We start from the raw sequence: 20,696 nt of genomic DNA, 5'->3' as shown, positions 1-20,696 counted from the left end.
GGTGCTCCCCGGGGGGGGGGGGTTCGGGGATGCTCTGGGAGCTGCCCTGGGGTGGGGGGGCTCGGGGAGCAGTCCCAGGCCCGCAGCGGAGGGACCCCCCGAGGGCCGCCCGGGGATGCCGGGACCGGGGGGTAGCGCCGGGGTTTGCTCATGGAGGAACCCCAAGGGATGCTCTCGGGGTGCCGGGCGGGGACCCCCAGTCGCGCGTCCAGGGGTCGGCAGCGGGAGCGCGGGGGGATGCTCGGGGGCAACCCTGGAGGTGCCGGGGGGACGCGGCCTCCAGGCCAGGGCTCTGCTTGGCCTCCCTGGGGGGCTGCGTGAGCCCCACTGCCCGGGGAAGGTGCACGGCCCCTCGGCGTGAGCTCAGCCCCCTCCAGGGTGACCATAACCATACGCCAGCTCTGACACCTCTTACGGCCCTCGATTACCGGAGAGCCGCGGCCAACGCGCGGCCTGATGAACCCGTACCCAGCCTGCCGGGATCCGGAGGGCCGGGCTGAGCCCCGACGCACCTCACCGCACCTCGCGGTGACGTGCTGCTCGGCCGGGGCGAGGGGCTCAGCCTCAGCTGCCTGTTCCCCCTCCTGCCAGAAAAGCAGCCCCGATCCCCCCCGGCACTGCCCCGGCTGCTCCCGCCGGCGCTGGTCAAGAGCCACCCATACGGAAACGATTACGGCTCGGCTCTCCGGCTGGAGTTTCTCCCCGCAAACCCCGTCCCTCGGCACGGGAAAAGGCCGCTCAGCGGCGGGGAGCCGGGCAGGAGCAATGGGCAGAGCCTGGCCATGCCAGCAACGTCCCAGCAGCGGCTGGGGATGGGCAACGGGGAGCCCCCTGCCACCCCGAGCTGTCAGCGGCCCGGGGAAGCCACCACACGCCCATCCTAAAGGGCTGGCTGTTAAAATTAACCCGCCGTGACCGGGCTCGGAGAGCCCTTTCCCGGGAATGACAGGAATGTCTTGATCCCGGCCCAAGCAGCGCCGGCGCGGGGCTGTTTGGGGAACCCGCTGCCAGCGCCCGGCTCCGCTGCAAACAGGCCAGGGGCCGTAAAAACTCCACAAATCCCTCCAACCTCCTTTTCCCCGGGATCAGGTGAGGGCCTGAAACGTGCCGGGGACGCAACCGCGACCCCCCGAACCGCGGCCATGGTCCCTCGGCGCCGCAGGACGGGGCGAAGGCAGCGCCGGCGGCAGCTCGGGGCCAGGAAAATGCCTGTCACCGCGCCGCGGTTTCGCGACTGCGGCCTGGAAGAATTTTGGCGGTGGGTTTTTTTCCTGCTGCTGGGAAGAGGAGCAGGCGGAGAAGCCCGGCTCGCCGGCGAGCCAACGTGGCAGGGCTGGGGCAGCCGGGGGCTCGGGGTCGAGCGAGATGCTCCCTGCCACCCCCTGCCCTTGCGGGGTTTTTGGCTCCCCTCGGGGCCGGATCCACGAGGATGGGGAGCCCAGCTACAAGGAACGGGCTGCTCTGCATCGCTTGTTTATTTCATCGTGGGGAGCTTGACGTAGGAACAAAGAATTGAGTCCGGGACTGGGCGCGATGGGGGTCTCCGCCGCCCCCCGCGACCCGATGCCGGCTGCGCCGCTGTCCGTGCCGAGAGCCGGGGGGCTCGGGGAGGGTGCGTGGGTGCGGGGAGGGAGCCGAGTGCCACGCACAGGAGCGCGAGTCCCGGGGCGAGATGCCTCCGGCGCAACCTCGGAGCCGGAGGGTGGAAGCTGGGGTGGCGAGAGCGGCCGGCGGCCCTGCGCACCCGTTTTCCAGGGCGGGAGGCCAGGGGTTGCTCCCGTCTTCCCTTCCCTCTGGTCCCGCTGGCAGGAGGCCGGGCGCTCAGCTGACCGTCACGGGGAAGGCATTAGCAAAGCAAAGGGGAGTTTCCTCGCCCCGTCGCAAAAGAAGACGAGGCGCTTTCCCCCCTGGCCCTCTCCTCCTGCAACCCTTCCCCACATCCCTGCGTCGCCCGCGGGAGAAACCGGGCACAGCCCGGGGGTCCCCCGCCATCCACACGCACACAGTGGGGAGGAGAACCAGCCCCGCACCGAGCCGCTCGCCCACCTCCCTCCGCCATCAAACCCACCAGATCCTCCGGCAGCCGGCAACCGGTGTCCCCCATCCCCCCCTGGTCCATGTCCCCTGGTCCCTGCCCCAGGGACCGTGCGTGCCCGCGGCTGCGGCGGGGGGTGCTCAGAGGACCACCCGTCGGTCCAGCTGCTCTGCCCGCCCGGCTCGCTGGTGCCGAGCTTCCAGGTGTTTGTTTTGGACCTTCTCGAAGTGCTGCAGCAGGTCCGTGTAGTCGATGTTGGAGGCTGACGTCCTCTTGAAGCTGCCACTCGGTTTGGTGCCATCCCTGCGGGGAGGGAGCGGAGAGTGAGGGCAGGATGGGGCAGGACATGCCCTACCCCAGGCACCCATCGCCGGCAGTCCCAGTGCTGCTGGTTAAACACCCCAAAAGACCCGTTTCTCTCCCTAAAAGGCACAAGATGGAGCCCAAGAAGTCCTGCGGACAAGGATGACCTGGATGAAGAGTTAGAGAGTACCCTCAGCAAGTTTGCTGATGACACCAAACTGGGAGGTGTGCTGGATACACCAGAAGGCTGTGCTGCCATTCTGTGTGACCTGGACAGGCTGGAGAGTTGGGCAGAGAGGAACGTGCTGAGGTTCAACAAGGGCAAGTGCAGGGTCCTGCACCTGGGCAGGAACAACCCCAGGCACCAGTACAGGTTGGGGATGACCTGCTGGAGAGCAGCTCTGTGGGGAGGGACCTGGGTGTGCTGGGGGATGACAGGGTGACCATGAGCCAGCAGCGTGCCCTGGGTGTGAAGAAGGCCAATGGGATCCTGGGGTGCATTAGGAGGAGTGTGGCCAGCAGGTCGAGGGAGGTTCTCCTTCCCCTCTGCTCTGCCCTGGTGAGGCCTCATCTGGAGTGCTGCGTCCAGTTCTGGGCTCCCCACTTCAAGAAAGATGAGGAGCTACTGGAGAGAGTCCAGCGGAGGGCTACGAGGATGAGGAGGGGACTGGAGCATCTCCCCTACGAGGAGAGACTGAGGGAGCTGGGCTTGTTCAGCCTGGAGAAGAGAAGGCTGCGAGGGGACCTTAGAAATGCTTACAAATATCTGCAGGGTGGGTGTCAGGAGGACGGGGCCAGACTCTTTTCAGTGGTGCCCAGCGACAGGACAAGGGGCAACGGGCACAAACTGAAGCAGAGGAAGTTCTGTCTGAACATGAGGAAGAACTTCTTCCCTCTGAGGGTGATGGAGCCCTGGCCCAGGCTGCCCAGGGAGGCTGTGGAGTCTCCTTCTCTGGAGATATTCCAGACCCTCCTGGACGCGGTGCTGTGCAGCCTGTTCTGGCTGACCTTGCTTCGGCAGTGGGTTAGGCTGGGTGACCCACAGAGGTCCCTTCCAACCCCTACCATTCTGGGATTCTGTGACTCTGTGAAGGGAGTTCTGCCTCAGCACCCCTCCAACACGGATGCTCCCCCCCTGTCCCACCCCATTCCGGTCAAAAGCAGCGAGACTGGCCAGAAAGGATGCCAAGAGCCACGTGCCTCAGTTTCCCTGCTGAGTAAGCAAAAAAAAGCCATGTGCTATGGTGCTGGTGGCAACGGGGACAGTCCTGGGGGATGAGCCCCAGGCTGAAGCCCCCATTTGTGGGCTCTCGGGGGCTCCGACCCCGGGGGCTCATCCCCCTGGAGCTGCCCTCAGGCGATGGAGGGAGGGGACCAGCCCCAGGATGCTCGTCGGGGGACACGGGGGAGCCCATGGGGAGGATGGCAGGCGGCTCTCGAGGCCCCGATGTCCCCTCCGGGGAGGGGGCAGCTGGGGCTGGCCTGTTACGAAAGCCGGCTTCGGTGTTCGAAGGAATGTAGGTCAGAGTTAATCAGATGCTCAGGCCGTCTGACAGCTCTGGTTGCTCGAAAAAACCCCGCTGCTGGGACTAAGGGGGAGGAAAAAATGGCGGGGGGAGAAGCACATGCAGCCCCCCCCCCAGCTAAAATCAGTGCCGGGTCGTGGGTACGAGCGCAGCGCCAGAGGCCACGAGGGATAAAAGCAGCTCAAAGCCGAGGAGTGGCAGCAGTGGGGGGATGAATTCTGGATTTTGAATTTTCCATTCAGAAACCTGCCCATCTCGGGAGCTCTTCCTTTTTTGTTCTTCGCAAAGGCAGCCCCGGCTTTAACGCCGAGCCTCCCCGCTCGTTAGCCGAGGGTTGGAGAGCAAACCCCACCGCTGGTGTCTAACGAGCACCGAGGGTTTCGGCTGGTCCCCGGGGAGATGCCGCCTTCGCCCATCGCCGCTCGCAGCTCCCCGAAGGCCAGGGCTGGGGATGGAGCAGCCAGCCCCAGGCGTGCAGGGCTCACGGGGTCCTTTTGGGTGCCGTGAAGGCCACTGGGGCTGGGTGGGGAATGCTTTGGGAGCACCCTCCCGGCTGCCGGCGTTTCTCTCTCCGTAAACCTCCTTCGTGGCTCTGCTCGTTTCCATAGCGACCCCACAAGTGAAATTTTCCATCCCGGATGCCAAATGCCTGTGGATGAGGCACAGCCCTCCCAGGGTTACCAAATATAGACACAAAAAACCCCCCCGAGCCAACACGCCCGGCCACGGGGCAAGGAGCAGCCGCGGCTGCAGAGGAGCCGGGGGGCGAAGGCAGAGCGTGGGGCCGAGCCCGGGATGGCGGGGATGCTCGGCGGCGGGGGGACGGCTGGTCCGGCCCCGGTGCCGGGGGTCCGGAAGAGCCCGGTGGAGCTCGGTCCCGGCGGCACTTACGCGGTCTGCATGAGCTCGGGGTTGGGCACGCACTGCAGGCGGTGGGAGAGGAGCTGGAAGGCGCTGCTCTGGGGCAGCAGCATCAGGAGGCCGTAGAGAGCCTTGATCAGGTAGGGGTTGTTCTTCACGTCCAGCAGCTGCAGGCGGAGATCTGGAAGAGGAGAGGAAGAGGATGGGGAGGGCAAGGCGACATGTGTTTCACCTCCAGCCCCGGCAGCAGGTTCCTCCCAACCCTTCTGATGGTCCTGGGGAGGCTGTAAGGCTCTCCAGCCGACCCGAGGGGCACCCACATGGCACCAGCAGCCTCTCCCCTTGCTTTAACTCCTCCACCTTTGTGTCCCACACCAGTCAGAAGCCCCTCTCCTCCGCACAACCCCCGGCTGCCAGCTGGGGAAGGGGGCAGAGGCTCCCCAGTCTCCCATCCGCACTGCCGCTCAATCCCCGAGCCCATACATGCTGTCTGCCTGCTGACACACACGCAACATGGAACTGCTCCTCAGCTTCTGCAGAATTAGCAGAAATTTCCCCCCTCCTGGGGCACCAGACATCAGAAGGGCTGGGTGCCACCCTCCCGGGGACTCCGTGGAGCTGAAGGGATCCTCTCCGCTCAGGAAAACACCCTCCCACTCCATCCCTCGTGGTGCTCGGGGGTGGAAGGGTCTTCTGGAGCCCTCCAGACAACCAAGGTCCCGCCTGGGGTGAGGTCCCTGCCCCAGCACCTCACCTCCTGGTTGCCACTAGCACCTCCGGCGAAGGGAGTCATGCTCAGGGGTGCTGCTCTATCGGGGGCATGCCTGTCCCCCACCCCAAGGCTTGGAGATGAAGGTGAGCGGGGTGGGGAACCCTCAAGGAATAGTTTGGGGCTGTGGAGAACCACCGCAGACACGTGGGTGCCTCGCACGGTGGGAAAGTCATCCTCGGGATGAGGCACAGCGCACCACGGGAGGGAGCGTGACCCAGGGCCACCCCACAACTCCGCTGCCCCGCTGCTCTGACCCTCTCCCCCCAAACATTCTCCAGGGACCCCCACAGGTCCCATTCCAGGACATTTCCAGCCCAGCTCCACCTCCAGGGAGAAGGAGCCCAGGGGCAGCCAGGTGCCACCACAAGACCCATTTCTCCCCCAGCCATGGGTCACCCCGCCACGCCCCCCCTCCCCATCCCGGCTCCCACCGCCATCTCCCCAAGCCCCCAGCCAAGCCCTGGCTGTGTCACCCAAGGGGGGGGACCCACTGCTGGGGCTGGGGGGCCAGATCTGGAGAGAGAAGCAGCTCTGGGGTTTTTTTTAGGGCTTAATTCTCCATTTCCAGAAAAAAAACCAACACCTTTTTTCTTGCTAAGGGCCCCAGCAGCACCCACGGTGCCACCTCACGCCTCCAAGGGTGGCACCCGCGGCTCCCCACATCCAACACCCCGTAGATGCTCAGCGTGGTCCAGGCCCCCCCGTCCTTCCCCCACCCCTTTGTTTGGTGCCAGCGCTGCTCGCCCCCTTAACCTATATCTGGGGGCGAGTGTCCCCCCCGTGCTGCCAGCGCGCCCGTGCCCGGCCGGCAGCTCCAGTGCCGGGCAAACCTCCCGGCAAGAAGCCTCATAACTTCTGCTCTATTTATTCATGCGGCGGCTGCCGCTTGCGATGGAGGAGCGGGGAGGGGGACGCGCCCGGGGCGGGGGAGCACCGCGCGCCGCACCTTCCCCGTGCGGGGTTTCCTCCTTACACGTGAATATGGGGCACTCGATGAGCTGCACCAGCTTGTCCACCTCGGTGAGGAAATCCACGGTGACCTCCAGATCCCCGCTGGATGTGGCCGTTAAGGACGTCGCCTCGGGAAAGGGTGGCCCGGTGGCAGCAGATGGCTCGCCCGGGTGATGCCCGGCACGGACCGCGGCTCTGCCAAACCCTCCCTGCGACCCACAGCTCCTGTGGGAAGTGAGCAGGCAGGGAATGGGCAGGGCTAGCACGCAGGCAGGGCCGAAAGGGAACAGGACGAGCAGGCAGGGATGGGGGAAAGGCGGGCTGCCCAAAAAGCCAGCCGCTTGCCTAGCCAGAGAGCAGGCAGGAGAACGGTGCGAGGGAGGACGCTCGCTTCTCCCGGCCCTGGGATGGCACGGAGGCGACGCCGAGCGTCCCGGAGAAACCCCGGCGCGCGCCGGTAAGAGAACCTGAACACGTTATTGAGCTGCTCAGGGAGGCTCGGGGTTTGCCAGCAGAGGAAAAGAACCATCCTGCTGCAGGCAGACGGTGAGCTCACCAGGAACCACGCTGCGCCGGGCACTGCCTGCTCATCGGGCCCAGAGGCCAAAGCCTTCGTCTTCCGGGGAGGAAGAGGCTGCTGAGGAGCCTCCCCACCCAGGCAGGGCAAGGTCAGGGCTCAGCCAGCACACGTTTTCCTCTTTTTACACCACAAAAAGCGAGGACGACACAAGGGGAAGGGAGCTGGCGTGCCCTGCCCTCGCATCGCGGGGACGCCGCCCCGCTAATGATGGGCTGCTGGCCCGCAGGGTGACCTTGGTGGCCACAGAGGGACCAGCGGCCACCAGCCTCACAGAAAACCTCCAAAGGATACAATTTCTGGATGAGGTCGTAGGCGTGCTTGTAGTTCTGGGTGAGGAAGCAGAGGGACACGGTTGTCACGGGGTTGTGACACCAGGACCGGTACAGGCAGCAGAAGAGGTTACGGCTTTCCTGGGGAAGAGGGAGCCAGCAGGGTCAGGTCACCAGTGGTAGCAAGGACATGGCATGAAGAGCCCCGGGCGACCATCACCGGCCCATCCAGTGTGCAAGCACTGGTGCCAGTGCCACCCAGTCGCAAAGGGATGTTTCTGGACCCACCAAGTCCACCTGGCCCCGGCACGAGCCCACCAGCCCAGGAAGATGGAGACCAGGGGGCCTATGGGGTGGCCCTCGGGGCTGCTGCACCCACCGCAGGATGAGGGGCTGGCCCAGACGAGGGGACACTGCTGCATCGCTGGCCTTCAGCATGAGGAGGAGGAGAAGTCTTCCTCCCTCTCCCTGCCTTGCTTGGATGTCACCGGTGCCAGCGGCAGCTGCTCGGCAAACCCTGTGGGTGCGTTCCCGGCAGGGACAGCTGAGGGACCGGGGGGCTCTGCTCCTGCTGTCACCTGTCCCTGGCCTGTGCTGGGACGCAGGGAGGGAGGTGGCAGCTGCTTGAGGGCTCGGGGAGCCCGTTCCCGTCCCAGGGGAGAAAAGTAAGAGCTGGGCACGTCCTCCAAACCCTCCCAGCTCCTGAGGAGGAATGAAGGGGCCACCCCGGGTGCCTGAGCTCCAGCTCTGGGACCTGCCAGGTGGGGACCGATCAGCAAGACACATCCCCAGGTCCCTGCCACCCTCAGTACGTCCCTCCTAGCAGCTGAGCCTGCTCCCGCAACCCATACCGGCGTCTTCAGGTCCTTCAGTTGGTTCCTCAGCTGGAAGAGCTCGGAGGACGTCAGCAGGATGGTGTTCAGGGTGTGGACCATGGTCGAGGCGAACTTGAGGTCCTCTTCCCGAAGCAGTATGTCTGCCATGGAGTGGAAGATGTTTTCTGCGTTCAGAAGTAGACAAAGCTGCCTGCGTATCACAGAGGACAGAAACCGAGGGGCGGAAGGATGGTTAACGAGGGCAGCCGAGACCCTGACCCGAGCCTGCGCATCCCCTCCTTGCCGCAGAGAGGACTAGGGTGACAGATACGGGTGCCCCAGAGGCTGGGCGAGCATGGTGGCACCACCCAGGAGATCTCATGGGACAAGACCAGGCTCTGCGTTTGGAGGGTGCAGCTACTCACACCAGGGCAAGGCCAAAAAACATAGCTGGGCGAAGACACCTCCCCGGCCGTGCTGCTCCGGGACCTCGCCAGCACCCGCCACTGCAGCTTGCTCCCACCTCCAGCCTCCCAGCAACCTCCTTCGAGAGCTTCCAGCATCATTATCCACCCCGAATAACGCCAGCAGTGTGGTTACAGATTGGTATGTGATGGCCCAGCCAGACCAGTATCCCTTCGACACCGGGGAACTGGTAGGGCGGGAGCGTGGCCGCGGGGGACGCCCGGAGCCAGAGCGTGCCTTTCCCTCCATGCCCCCCCTTTCTGCCAGTAACCTGCCCTGTTGCTCTTTGAACCCCTTCACGCTCTGGCTCCCAGGAAATCCGGTGCCGAGGGGCTCCGGAGCTCCAGCCTGCGAAGCTGGAAGGTGCCTCTGCTCCACCAGACGCCCCACCGGCACCGCAGCCCGCGCCGATCTGCCCGGCTGGGCCTGGCGGGTCGCAGCAGGAATGTCCTGCTTAACATACCTCGAGGCATTCCCAAGGTTTGGAACGTTTTAGACCAGAAACCAGAACCCAGATATTTTTCTTTTTTTTTCTTTTTGTTTGTTTGGATTTGGGGATTTCCTGTTTTTTCTCCAGGCTCCTGCCTTCTGGGGAGGTTTGTCCGAGGACACCTGAAACGCTGCCCAGCACCGGCTCAGCTCCCCGGTGCCCGCATCGGGGAGACCTGCAGGAGCCCACCCAGTTCCCCGGAAAATCCAGCTTCTCCCGAAGCCGGGATGCTCCCCGGGTCCCCGCATCTCCCTGATGGGGAACCTCAGCACTGGGGGAGATGCTGGGATCCCCCAGAGCATCTCTGCTTTCCCCCAAGCACAGCTCCCCACCAGACAATCTCAGCTGGCAACCAAATCCCCCCCTGGAGGTATCTCAGGAGCGTTTAGGAGGCCAGACAAGGAGCACCCGCTTCGGTGGCTGGGTGGGAGGCATTTGCTAGCTGCTCGGCAGGTCTCGGTTTGGCCAGGAGGTGGGAGGCACACCTGACCCCCCCCCCCCCAGGGTCAAGTTTTCACCTCCTGGGGTGAGGAAGAGGAAGGAGGCGAGTTTCCAGACCCCCTCCCTGTGGGGAAGAACCAAGAAAAGACTCTAGGAGCTATAGGAAGACACCAAAGACCATACCCTGAAGCCTGGTGTTTTAGGGACGCAGGAGGTGGACGGGGAACGGAGAAATGGATCTTCCCTCCCAATACGTGGAGGAAGAAACCCCCCATCTTCCTCCCAGTTCCGCCAAGCAACCAGTTCCGCCAAGCAACCTGTCCCCTCCTTGCCCAGCCCCAGCTCCTCTCCCACACCCTGCGTGGCTGCTGCCGGACAATGAGATGCTCTGTGCGGGCTTTTACGTAACCCAACCCGGCGATCGCCCCGGACCCCATTAAAATGGAACGGGCCGCGATAAATAAGCTCATTTATCCCAATTATTCTTACGTAACCGGCTGCATTCACGGGGATGAAAACGCTTCCCCGATTTCTCGCCGCTTGGACGCGGGCTGGCTGGAGGAGGGACAGCGATGGGAAAGCGAAGCGTCGAGGGAGGGAAGGGAAAGGCTTTCAGTCCGGCCTGACGGAGCCAAAAGCAAATCAACAGCTCAGCACCGCAGGCAGGATCCGGCCATCGCCAGCTGCGGCAAAGCAAGCCCAGGCTGGGCAGGAGTGACCCGGCTCCGTCTGACCCCTTCCCAGTAAGGGGGGATAACTGGATGCCGCATCCTTTGCCGAGCTTCCTCCAGCAGCCGCGTGGGAGCGGGTGCTGGGCACTCAGACCGTGAGGTGGGATGATTTACCGTGTCCCAAGCGGGGATGGGTCCTCCAGGGAGAAACACTGGGGTAGTTTTACCCCCGGCTGCAAAGCGCCCAGTGTGCTGGGGACCGGCTCTTCTGCACTGCTGCCAGCTGCTCGGGGCCGGCGTTTTACACCTCCCAGGCAGAAGGGCTACGAAAAGAGCTCCAACAAGCTCAGCCAAACCATAACCGGTGCCGGCGAGCGTCGAGGGGAATTCAGCAACCTCTGGAGCTGCCCTCGTCCATCCACGGCAAGGACCTCGCTCGGGTCGGGTCCCCCCCTCCGCCGCTCCTCGGTGGAAAAGGAGGGCTCTCACTTTCCAGAAATAGGAGCTCTGACATTTGGCTGGCTAACGCCGCGCTCCCAGCGAGCGGGGGCTTTCTAATTTCAGGCCTGGTTTTGATTAGCGGGGAAGGGTTGGGTTCGTTCCCCCTCCTTTCGGTGGCACCGGGCAAGTGGAAAGCGCCGGGGTGTTAAAGGAGCAGCCGTGCAGGGTCCGTCTCCCCGCCCCGAAGCTGGGGATGCTGCCCCATTGGGGTGCCCACCCGTCCAACCCAGGCACGGCTTCTCTGGGAACCACCAGGAGAATGAGTTTGCCAGTGCTCAGCAGCTTGACGCATCCAGGGACCCCCATACTCCTTCTCTGAAGCCCAAAAGCGGTCCCCAAAGGAGATGGGGACAACTGGCCGGCCACGCAGCTGCTGGCCTCCATGACAGCAGCCAGCAGCTGAGGCTGGGTGGCTGCGGAGAGCTGGGAAGTGGGGGGGGTCCGCAGAGCTGATCCCCCGGGAAGCTGCGATGGCACGAGGGGAACGCGAGCCCGGTGGGAGGAGGCTGGGGACGGGGCCGTACAGGGGACAGGTGGCTCCGAACCAAGCAGGCAGCAGCTGAGATGCTGGAGCAGCGGCTGCGGAAGGGGACGGGGCCGAGCGGGAGCCATACCTCAGATATACAAACATCCCATAAATACATACACATATACACCCCCTAAATACATGTATGTATACACCCACAAATATATATATACATATCAGATAGACACACCCCATAAATACATATCCACTCCATAAATATCTCTGTAGAGCCCATCCTGCAGAGTTCAAACCCCAGTTATTAGCAGCTGGCTGTGGCTCCCCCATCCATCCACCTTGCCTGCGCTTTGACGCCAGCTAATCCCCCCCGCCAAAGATGCCTCTCCCCGGGGCTCTCCCTGCATCCCCCGGGGTGACGTGTGCGTCCCCTCACCCACGAGGACCTGGCCATAGCCCAGGGACCTCCCGGCAGGCAGCGTCCCCGGGGAGGCGGCAGCCGCAGAGCATCACCACACGGCATCGCCAAGGCGGCAGGCGGCCGTCGGCGCAGGCACGTGGTGGCGATAATGAAATGAGGTATTTAGGCCATTAAAAATTAACTCCTGAAATTAAAAGGGTTATTCAAGCCTTTCCGACGGAGCCAAGGAACGTGGCTGCGGGCAGACGGGAGGCAGCGCCTGCCTGCGGCGTGGGGATGGGGGACGTCCCCTGCCTATTGCCTCGGACAGGGCCGAGTTGCAGTGGGGGTCCCAAGGGACCCAGAGGGTCACTCCCCACCCCTGCCGCAGGGACAGGATCCTGCCCTTCCCCTAGCCTAAAGAACCCCTCGGCAAGCTGATGCTGACCAAAGGAGAAGCCAAGGAGGTCCCCCCCAGCTCCGCATCACCATGCCACCTGGGGGTCCCCCCCACATCCCCGAGCTGTGCCCCATTAAGCACCAGAGCCCCCCCATTCTGCCAGCTGGCGGCCACTGAGACGGCATTCGCAACGAATTCCTGTCACGCTAACGATCACTGGGGCAGATGGAGTGGCCACGTAGAGGGACGAGGGACGAGTCGAAACCCCTGGGGCAGGGAGCCGCTGCGGGGCCATGTGCTGGAGCCCGGGGGACGTCGGAGCGATGGGGTGGCTTCAGAGCCACATCTCCAATTAAAGGCAAGCCCCGGCGTTGCTCCCAGCCCTCTTGCTTTGACAGCACGATGCCTGGAAATGCGGCTAATCTAAACACCGTCCTTGCAGGGAGCTGCTGGAGCTCCCATCTCGCCCCTTTAACCACTTCAGCCCCGTCCCCTGTCCCGAGCCACCACGCAGGAACGAGGTGGGTGAGGGTGGGGGCAGCTCGGTGCTTGCTCAAAGGCAGTGAAAAAGTCTGGTTTTCCACAAAACTGAAAAAAACCCCATGAAATCCAGCCCCGTTGTGGATGGAGACGCCGTCTCCTCCGCTGGGACCTGCAGGGAGCCCTGGGGGGGGAGCACTGCTGGCCCCCTCCCGTTGCCCGGCCACGCTGAGCACCGTCCCGCTGCGTTCAATTAAGCAGGTGCTTCTTCATTAAGCACCAGCGATTGGCTTTATTAGCTCTGGGCAGACACGGGGCCCCAGCAGGGAGAGGATCGTGTCTTGTCCCACTTCCAGCAACTGGGACAGAGCCGGAGCCCGGGAAGGAGCTGGCTGAGGCTGGGGGGAGCGACGCTCCAAGGGGCTCTGCCCCGCACGGCCAGACCACCACCTCTCCCACAGCTGTGAGGAGGACAGAGCCCCTTCGTCCTTCCTCCCCATCCTCCTCTTCCTCCGCTCCCTCCCCCAAGGCCTTCCGCCATCCTTCCACCCCACTCCAGGCTCCGCTGGAGATGCCCAGGGACCTGCAGCCCCTGCGGTGCCCATCCCCGGCCCCCTGCCATCCTCCTGCTGGGAAAAGCCGCATCCCCAGCTTGGCCCAGCAGCTGGGATCCGTTAGGAATCTGCAGAGGAAGCAGCCTCACAGATAAAATTAGGATGGAGGGGAGAGAGTGGGGAAGGCAGGAGGGTGCTGGTCCCTCGTCCTTCCCCACCACAGCAGCGAAGGAAATCCCAGTCCTCCATTTTTCTCCCTGCCTTTGCCAAATCCAGGCTCCGGAGCCACTCCTCCGGCCAAGGGAAACCATGGCAACCCTGGCAGCTCCCGCTTTCAAAATTCATAGCGTTTCATGTAAAGGACTGTGAAGGGTTTGGGAAGTTTGGGAGAAGCGGGGCTCCTCCTGCAAGAGGCAGAGGGACCCTCATCCCTCAAATGTCCTCTCTCCCAGCCACCCATTCTCAGCTCAAAGGAAGCCTCCGCCGGCACATTTCCGAGCTCGGGTCCTCGTCAAGAGACAGAGAGGACCCGGTGGTGTCTCTCTCCCGGGGATGGGCCTGCAGGCACCAAGATGGAGCAAGATACATGGCAGAGCATCAGTACCTCTTGGACGTGGGAAGCTGTAGAGAACAACCCGGCCGTGGAGAGCCCAGGACAGCACGGACAAGTCCTTGGGAAGACCAGCTCTGGAGCTGGGAGCCGTCATGGCTCGCTCCAGGTGAGCAAAGAGCCTGCGAGCAAAAGCAGGACTCGTGACTCCTCCACGTGGCTTTTGGACACTTCTTGATGTCCCCACGTTCAGACACCGCTCTTTGAGATGTCAGGCCAACCAGGAACGGGAGCGTCGGATAAAAGGGAGCCCAGCAGCGGGAAGGGCGAGGGCATTTGAGGGAGACCTAGTTTAATGCGCAAAAAAGCCTGAACTTTCTTTTCCACCTCACCAGCCCCAGTTTCTCGTGATGGTTATCAAGATCCTCCAGGAAACTCGGTGAAAGCCGCGGACCAGAGATGTGCAGATCCTGGGAGGAGATGTGTGGATCCCGGGAAGCCGGAGAGGAGCCCTGCGATGCCTTCGCTTGAAAAGGGGAAGGTGCAGAGTGTTTCACTGCAAACAAGCAAACCCTCCCACAGAGCGTCTGCTCGGCAGAAGCCGTCAGCGTGACAACTGCTGAAGGAGCTGCGGTGCCAGCTCGGCGCTGGGCTGGGCGCTCCCCAGGGATCCCCAGAGCAGCCGACGGGGATCCCCGAGAGGAGCACAGCACGAACGCACACCGGTATTTCAGACCAGCTTCAGCCGGTGAAACCGCAGAGCGAGCCCCAGCCCTCGGCTTCTGCTCCCTGCGATGCTCCCCTTGGACATCGGGACCGCCGGGAGGTCCCTGTCCCCGCTGGCAGGATGGGATCCCACCACCCGCCTGTCTACCGACGCTGCGAGTCACCTCATGGGCACATCCACCTTGACTCGCGAGGAACCCAGCCTTGTCTCCAGCCTGGAGAACCTTCAAAGAGGTCACCTTCCGCTTATAAAGCGGATATCCACCGCCTTCGGGCTCTTAAATGATTGGTGAAATACCCACAGCTCCATACTGAACAGGAGGGGGAAACAGGACAAGGAGGAGTTTCTTCAGCAGAACTTTCTTCAAACTTCTTCTTCTGATCATCTCCAGCACAGAAGATGCTCAACCTCTAACGTCCTCTGGGATAGGCCAGAAGCTAAAAGATAACCGAATTTGGAAACTTAACGGTCCAGTCTGCCCAAGGCATCGCCAAAACTCTTACACGTAGCACAGATGAATGTGACAGCTTCTCCAAGATGAAGCCCACTAGACACACATCCAGCACCAGCCTTCAGCGCCCAAGTTCCGTGTGTTTCACGAGTTTCCTTTAGGAAACCTTCTGACGACCCACGGGGAAAGCTATCCTGCCCGCAAGCACGTGGTCACTGAGGACCTGCAAAGCTCACAAGATGATGCAGGAACAACTGAGCGTCTACAGGAGGCTCACCTGGAAAACAAGCAGCTTTTCCCCTCCAAACCCTCCAGGGAAGCAAAAGAAATACAACCGCTCAGGCACCTCCTCTCCAACTTTTCAACCTGCCGATGACTCAACGGCAAATGCAAACCTTGCCCTGGATCCCTGGGGCTTCAAGCCCCAGGTGGGAGGCACGGGCAGCAGAGTTACCGAGCAGAAACCCTGGCTCCAGCCCACCTCCAGCCAGGCGAGGGGGTCAGCCGAGCCCTCCAGAGCCTGGCCCCGGAGGGGAACCCGCACCGGGCAGTGACCTTTCCAGGCGAGTCTCCTTTGTTTTGAAAGGGAGGAAGGGTAGGGGCTGGCTGGGGAGGGGGGGAGAGGCGTGAGGCAGCAGCAGATCCTTCCTCTGAGACGTACACTCCCCTTTCACGCTGACAGCTGTGGCCTAATTCTCAAGAAAACTGACAAGCGCCTTATTTCTCCCCCTATAATTTCTCTTCGCTGCAAATAAAATAGGTTAAAGGAGCAGGCGCAGAGTTGTGACAACAGGAGCCGGGAGAGGCTGATCCGGTTTGGGGCACGCACAGCTTGCGGAGAGATGGGAGCCGTGGTTCCTGCGCTCGCCCATCCCTCCCCATCGCTTTGCTTTAAGACGAAGAAATAAAAGTGCTTTTGCCCCTAAAAGCATGGCCAAGGAGCAGGTTGCTGTCCTAGAGATGGATGAGTCTTTGTGTCCCCCCCGTCACACAGGCACATTTGGGGGGAGATGGTCCTGCTGGGCATCCCTAGATCTCTGAAAGCGGAGGGACAGCCCAGGGAGCGGAGTAAGGCAGGAATACGCCCCGTGTCTGAAGGTGAAGCTTTCCAGAAGGAAAGAAATAAGGGTCTGGAAGGAGGTGGGAGCAGGCAGGGACCTGCGGACTCGGCTTGCGGACGAGCGTGTCCCAGGGTGGGAGGTGAAGCTGCCTTGTCTCTTCTGCCAAACTCTTGACGCGGACCCACCGCTGGCTTTTCCCTCGCTTTGCTTGGGCAAACTGGCTGTATTTGGCTCGACCGCCTCAAATCCGTGTGCAGGGGCAGTGCTAACCTGCGCATGGCTTTAGGGGGACAGGAGGAGCAGGAGCAGTGGGGACACATCCCAGAGACCAAGCGAAGGAGATGCCCGAGAGAAACACGGTGAGCCTGGCCGCCCTCCGGACTCGAGAGTGTCAGCTAAAAAACCACCTCCGTTTACGCTGTGGTTTAGGTGTCCCAGGTGTTATTCGGGCTTTACTGCCGGGCTTGCCCCCGCGCCTGCCGCCTCTCGCTGCCGTTCAGCAAGGCAGGGTGGATCCTGACGCCCGCCTTGCCTTTGGAGCTGGGATCCCCAGAGATATCCCACAGCAGGAAGGCAGCCTGAAGACCCTCACTCCCTCTAATCCTCCAAAGCCTACAGATGTGCAAGAGGAGAGCGGCTGGATGCTCCCTGCTGTGCCAGCACCCTGAGAGCACCCAATGCTACAAGGAGACCTGCTCCAGGTGCAGCTCACGCACTGAAGGGAGGGGGCACCACAGGGAAGGAGCTCCAACCAGGGTGGCTTTGTACAGCTCCAAGCTTTCAGCGGGGAGTTGAACACGTCCCATCCCACAGAATCACAGAATCCCAGCATGTTTGGGGTTGGCAGGGACCTCTGTGGGTCACCCAGTCCAACCCCCTGCCAAAGCAGGGTCACCCACAGCAGGCTGCACAGCACCGCGTCCAGGAGGGTCTGGAATATCTCCAGAGAAGGAGACTCCACAACCTCCCTGGGCAGCCTGGGCCAGGGCTCCGTCACCCTCAGAGCGAAGAAGTTCTTCCTCGTGTTCAGACAGAACTTCCTCTGCTTCAGTTTGTGCCCATTGCCCCTTGTCCTGTCGCTGGGCACCACTGGAAAGAGTCTGGCCCCGTCCTCCTGACACCCACCCTGCAGATATTTGGAGGCATTTCTAAGGTCCCCTCTCAGCCTTCTCTTCCCCAGGCTGAACAAGCCCAGCTCCCTCAGCCTCTCCTTGCAGGAGAGATGCTCCAGTCCCCTCCTCATCCTCGCAGCCCTCCGCTGGACTCTCTCCAGTAGCTCCTCATCTTTCTTGAAGTGGGGAGCCCAGAACTGGACACAGTACTCCAGATGAGGCCTCACTAGGACAGTGTAGAGGGGAAGGAGAACCTCCCTCGACCTACTGGCCACACTAGGGACATCTTACCCCAAGATGTCCCATCCCGGGAGCAGAGCGCCTGGCCGGACCCACTGGCAGGAGCTATGGAGCCTGCAGCTGGGGTGAGCGCTTCCCAGGGCAGCATCCAGCCTCCAGCACCCGCCTTTGATGGAAACCCACGGCAAAGCGTGGCTGTGGGAATGCTAGAGCATCCTCGCCCACCTGCTACTTGAGCCTGCGGTCGGTGGTGGGGACAGCTGCGCGCCCGTCGCCGGTGGAGAGCGATGGGCTGCGAGATGCTCCACAGCAGCCAGAAATGGGGGGGGGGGGGCGGAATTCCCTTGACGAGAGCAGCAGGAGGCAGAACACTCAGCCCTCCCTCGAGGTTTTTAAGTGAGCGTGCCCTGCGCCTTGGGGATAATCTGGGGCAAGATCCCCTGGAAGAGAGATGGGGGGAAAAATGCTGCTATTCAGCCTCTCCCAGACTCCCTGTCCTGGCTTGTCGCTCCGCGGAGATGAACAAACTGAGATGTCACAGAGCAAGAGAAGGAAACACCATCAGAACCCCCAATCCCCAACCGATGGGATCGGACGGGTTAATTTAGCAGCTAATGGCCAAAACCAGCCCTCTCACCTGCACCCACCGCCGCCTCCCCGCAACCAGGGTCCTCACCCCATCGGCTGGGCAAGAAAAATCTGGGAGACACCCTGGAAGCTGCTCGTGCTGAAAAGCTCCGCTCCGGGGAATGCGACGGTGTGCAAGCACGGGAGCTGCAGGCTCCTCTCCCGGCCGCCCAACCCACCTTTTCCCGGCTCCCCCCTTCCCCAGCCTGTTTTTCCAGAGCGCTACTGCTGGGATCCCAGGGAAAGCACTGGGAGGGAGGCAAATATCCCCCCCCGGGGACCTGCCCTTTGAAGGAACTTGGCCCTTTTGGGAGGATTTTCCTCCCCTACGCACACTTCTCCTTCCTCCCCTCCACCCTCTTGCTGACCCGAATTAGTCCCAGCCCACTCCGGTGCTGCCGCTCACATGTGGTTCCCATTTTTCTGCAGGAAAACCCATCAAATCCTTCCAGGCAGCTCGGGGTATGGCCGGTCCTGGAGCAGCTCTGGCGGGTAGGACGGCGAGCTCGTCCCCAAGGGCTGGTCCCATCCTTTCCCGGGGGGTCCAGCCCCGGGAGGGGACTGGCAGGGGCTGGCCCAGCTCCTGCTATCCCAGCAGGAAAAATCCTTAGGCAGAGCAACCAGGCTCCTCCGCCGCAAAGGTCCCGCTGCCGATGGCTCCCAGGGCGTTGCAGCCCTAGCTCCGACCTCCAGCCTGGGGGAAATGCGGTTTGTCCCCTCCAGCTCCCGCTCCACGGGGCCGCGGAGGGTAACGAGAGCCCAGCACCACAGCCCACAGTCTCGGGGAATTAAAACCTCATTAAGCACACGCTCCCTTGGGCTTGCAGAGCCCACTGCGTGATGGCAAACAGGCAGTTTGAGAGCTGGGGGTTTCTGGAGGTACAGCAGGGTTGACGGCTCTCATCCTAAATTCAGATTAAAGCCTGAAAGGTGGCGATGGCAGAGATGGCAGAGCCTGGGTCTCCCCATGCCACTACACCGCTCTGGGTCTCTGGCCGCAGGGTTTCCCACAGCTCGGTGGAGGCAGAGCCGGGCAGAGCAGACTCTGGGGATCGGGCAGGGGTTACGGGGAGGTGCAGAGGACCGAGCCGGAGCTGAGCGAGGAGCAGCCCGCAGACCTCGGCGCAGAGCCGGGGATGCTCACCGCCCTGCTCCGTTGCCCCGTGTCCGGGACCTGGCCCCCGGCTGGGATGGAGCCCTGCTTTCTGCTTTGCAAACGGGTGGGGGGAAAAAAAAAAAAAAAAAGATTAAAAAGCTTTCTCCGGTTCCTCCTCTCTGCAAGGCACGAGGCAGGGGGGTGGAGAGCGCACAGTTCATTAACGCAGAAGGGCAGGCGGCCAGCGAGCATCCTGGCAGGCAGAGCCCTGTATTTTCGCAGGCTCGCTGCCTCCCGACACAGAAGCTTCCCTTGTCGCGCTCACAGCTGTTTGGATTTTACCCGAGTTCATATCACAGTTTATCAAAGGGGCTGCATTTTTTTTTTTTCCTCCCCTTTCCCCCCCCCCCCCCTCACTTTGCTGAACACAAGCTGAATGGTTCCCGCAAAAACAAACGCAGGTTTTGTTCTGCGACGCAGCGGCCGGGAGGGTGGGAGAGAGGAAGAGGCGACACGCGTTGTGTCCCCCCCGCCTCCCTCCCAGCACCGAATCGCTTGCTGGTGGGCCCGAGGGGTTTTTCGGAGCACGGGTTTGGCAATAGGAGCTGGAGGGGGCATGGTGCCATCAGCACACCCCAAGGAAGGAGGAGCAGGAGGGGATCCCGGATCCCAACCCTGGGAACCTCCAGCTCGTCGGGAGGTATTTGAGATGTTTGGCCAAATCTTGTGTTCAGGGGAGCCCAAGAGCATCCAGGCCTGGAGAAGAGGGGGATTTTGGTTAGCCCTGGCTCTTGAGCATCACCCGGCAAGGGGTGGGTGATGGGCTGGGAGGTGGGACAGCCAGGCAGGAGGACAAGGACGGGGTTAGGGGGCCAGGATGGGGCTTTGGCACCTCACCACCACCAAAGCAGACACCCACCAGCTCCGTACAGCACCCCCGCGTACCCCTCCCTCTCCAAGCCCACGGCTCACCCACCAAACCCCCATCCCAGAGCCCTCCCCAGCGGGCCGCTGGCGGGCCGCCCTTCCCTTCCCAGCCCCCAGACAGAGAGCGCGGCCCTGGGAACGCCAAGCCGGCCGAGCAAAAAGCGATTTAACATGCTCCTCACCGCCTGCCTGCCAAGAGCGTCGGATGTCTGCGCTCCGCGGGACACGCCGGCCCTCCGCTGCCCCCCTCGCCGATTCCCCATTCCCCTTAGCAGCCTCAAGCCCACTTTCCTGCTTTTTCCCCCTACTTCTTGGGAAGAAAGAGGTGTTGCACCCAGCCTCTCTCAGAGACAGGAAAGTCCCCTCCCTGCCCAAAAAGGGGAGACTGTCCACCCCAGCCCCACACCACGGGCATCGCCGCCAAGCCCTTCGAGCACCCAGCGAGCATCCCCAGCTCTGCCCTCTTTGCTGCCCAGCTCTCCGCCGGCCTCACGCCAGTGGGACTCGGAGACTTGAAGGAAAAAGCAGGATTTCCAGCCAGGTGAACTTTTCCCGTCTGCCGGAGCCATAAACCCGCGGCCCCATCACGCGACTTGGGATTTTCCAGCTCCCCAGCTAACGCCGTAAACTGGCCGAATAACCTTATCTGCCTCAGCCTACGCCTTCTAGAGCGGATGGAGAACCAGCCCACCCTCCCGGCCGCCGCACGCAGGGTTCAAGCATCCCCAAGCAGCCCAGGACCACCCCCAGCCCAATGGCCAAGCCCCGCATCGCACAGGAGGTGGCTGAAAAGGCGCCCCAGGGCCGCTTCCACACTGCTCAGCCTCAGAAAACGTCCCACGAGCAGGCGTGGGGCAGCGGGGAGGTTTGCTCAGCAGCTCTACAGAACAAGCTGAGACAACCCCTGAGC

At 62.6% G+C, this 20,696-nt stretch overlaps 1 protein-coding gene across 4 annotated transcripts in view; it reads right to left on the bottom strand.

Moving 5' to 3' along the window:
• Positions 1-1,460: 1,460 nt before the first annotated feature.
• Positions 1,461-20,696, bottom strand: part of LOC104333456 (VAC14 component of PIKFYVE complex) — a 156,169-nt gene continuing 136,933 nt past the window's right edge. For 2 of the 4 annotated variants that reach the window (XM_075434120.1, XM_075434121.1), the window contains exons 78-82: positions 8,149-8,323; positions 7,320-7,438; positions 6,444-6,550; positions 4,756-4,906; positions 1,461-2,338 (exon numbers count right to left, since the gene is read on the bottom strand). In XM_075434120.1, the coding sequence (XP_075290235.1) occupies positions 2,176-2,338; positions 4,756-4,906; positions 6,444-6,550; positions 7,320-7,438; positions 8,149-8,323 (715 nt within the window). In that variant the 3' untranslated portion in view covers positions 1,461-2,175. The remainder of the gene's footprint in view (positions 2,339-4,755; positions 4,907-6,443; positions 6,551-7,319; positions 7,439-8,148; positions 8,324-20,696) is intronic. The other 2 variants (XM_075434122.1, XM_075434126.1) reach the window with 1 other exon arrangement.

This window comes from Opisthocomus hoazin, chromosome 12 (genome assembly GCF_030867145.1).
Source record: "Opisthocomus hoazin isolate bOpiHoa1 chromosome 12, bOpiHoa1.hap1, whole genome shotgun sequence".
Lineage (NCBI taxonomy): Eukaryota > Metazoa > Chordata > Aves > Opisthocomiformes > Opisthocomidae > Opisthocomus > Opisthocomus hoazin.
This window is presented reverse-complemented; position numbering and strand designations above follow the sequence as displayed.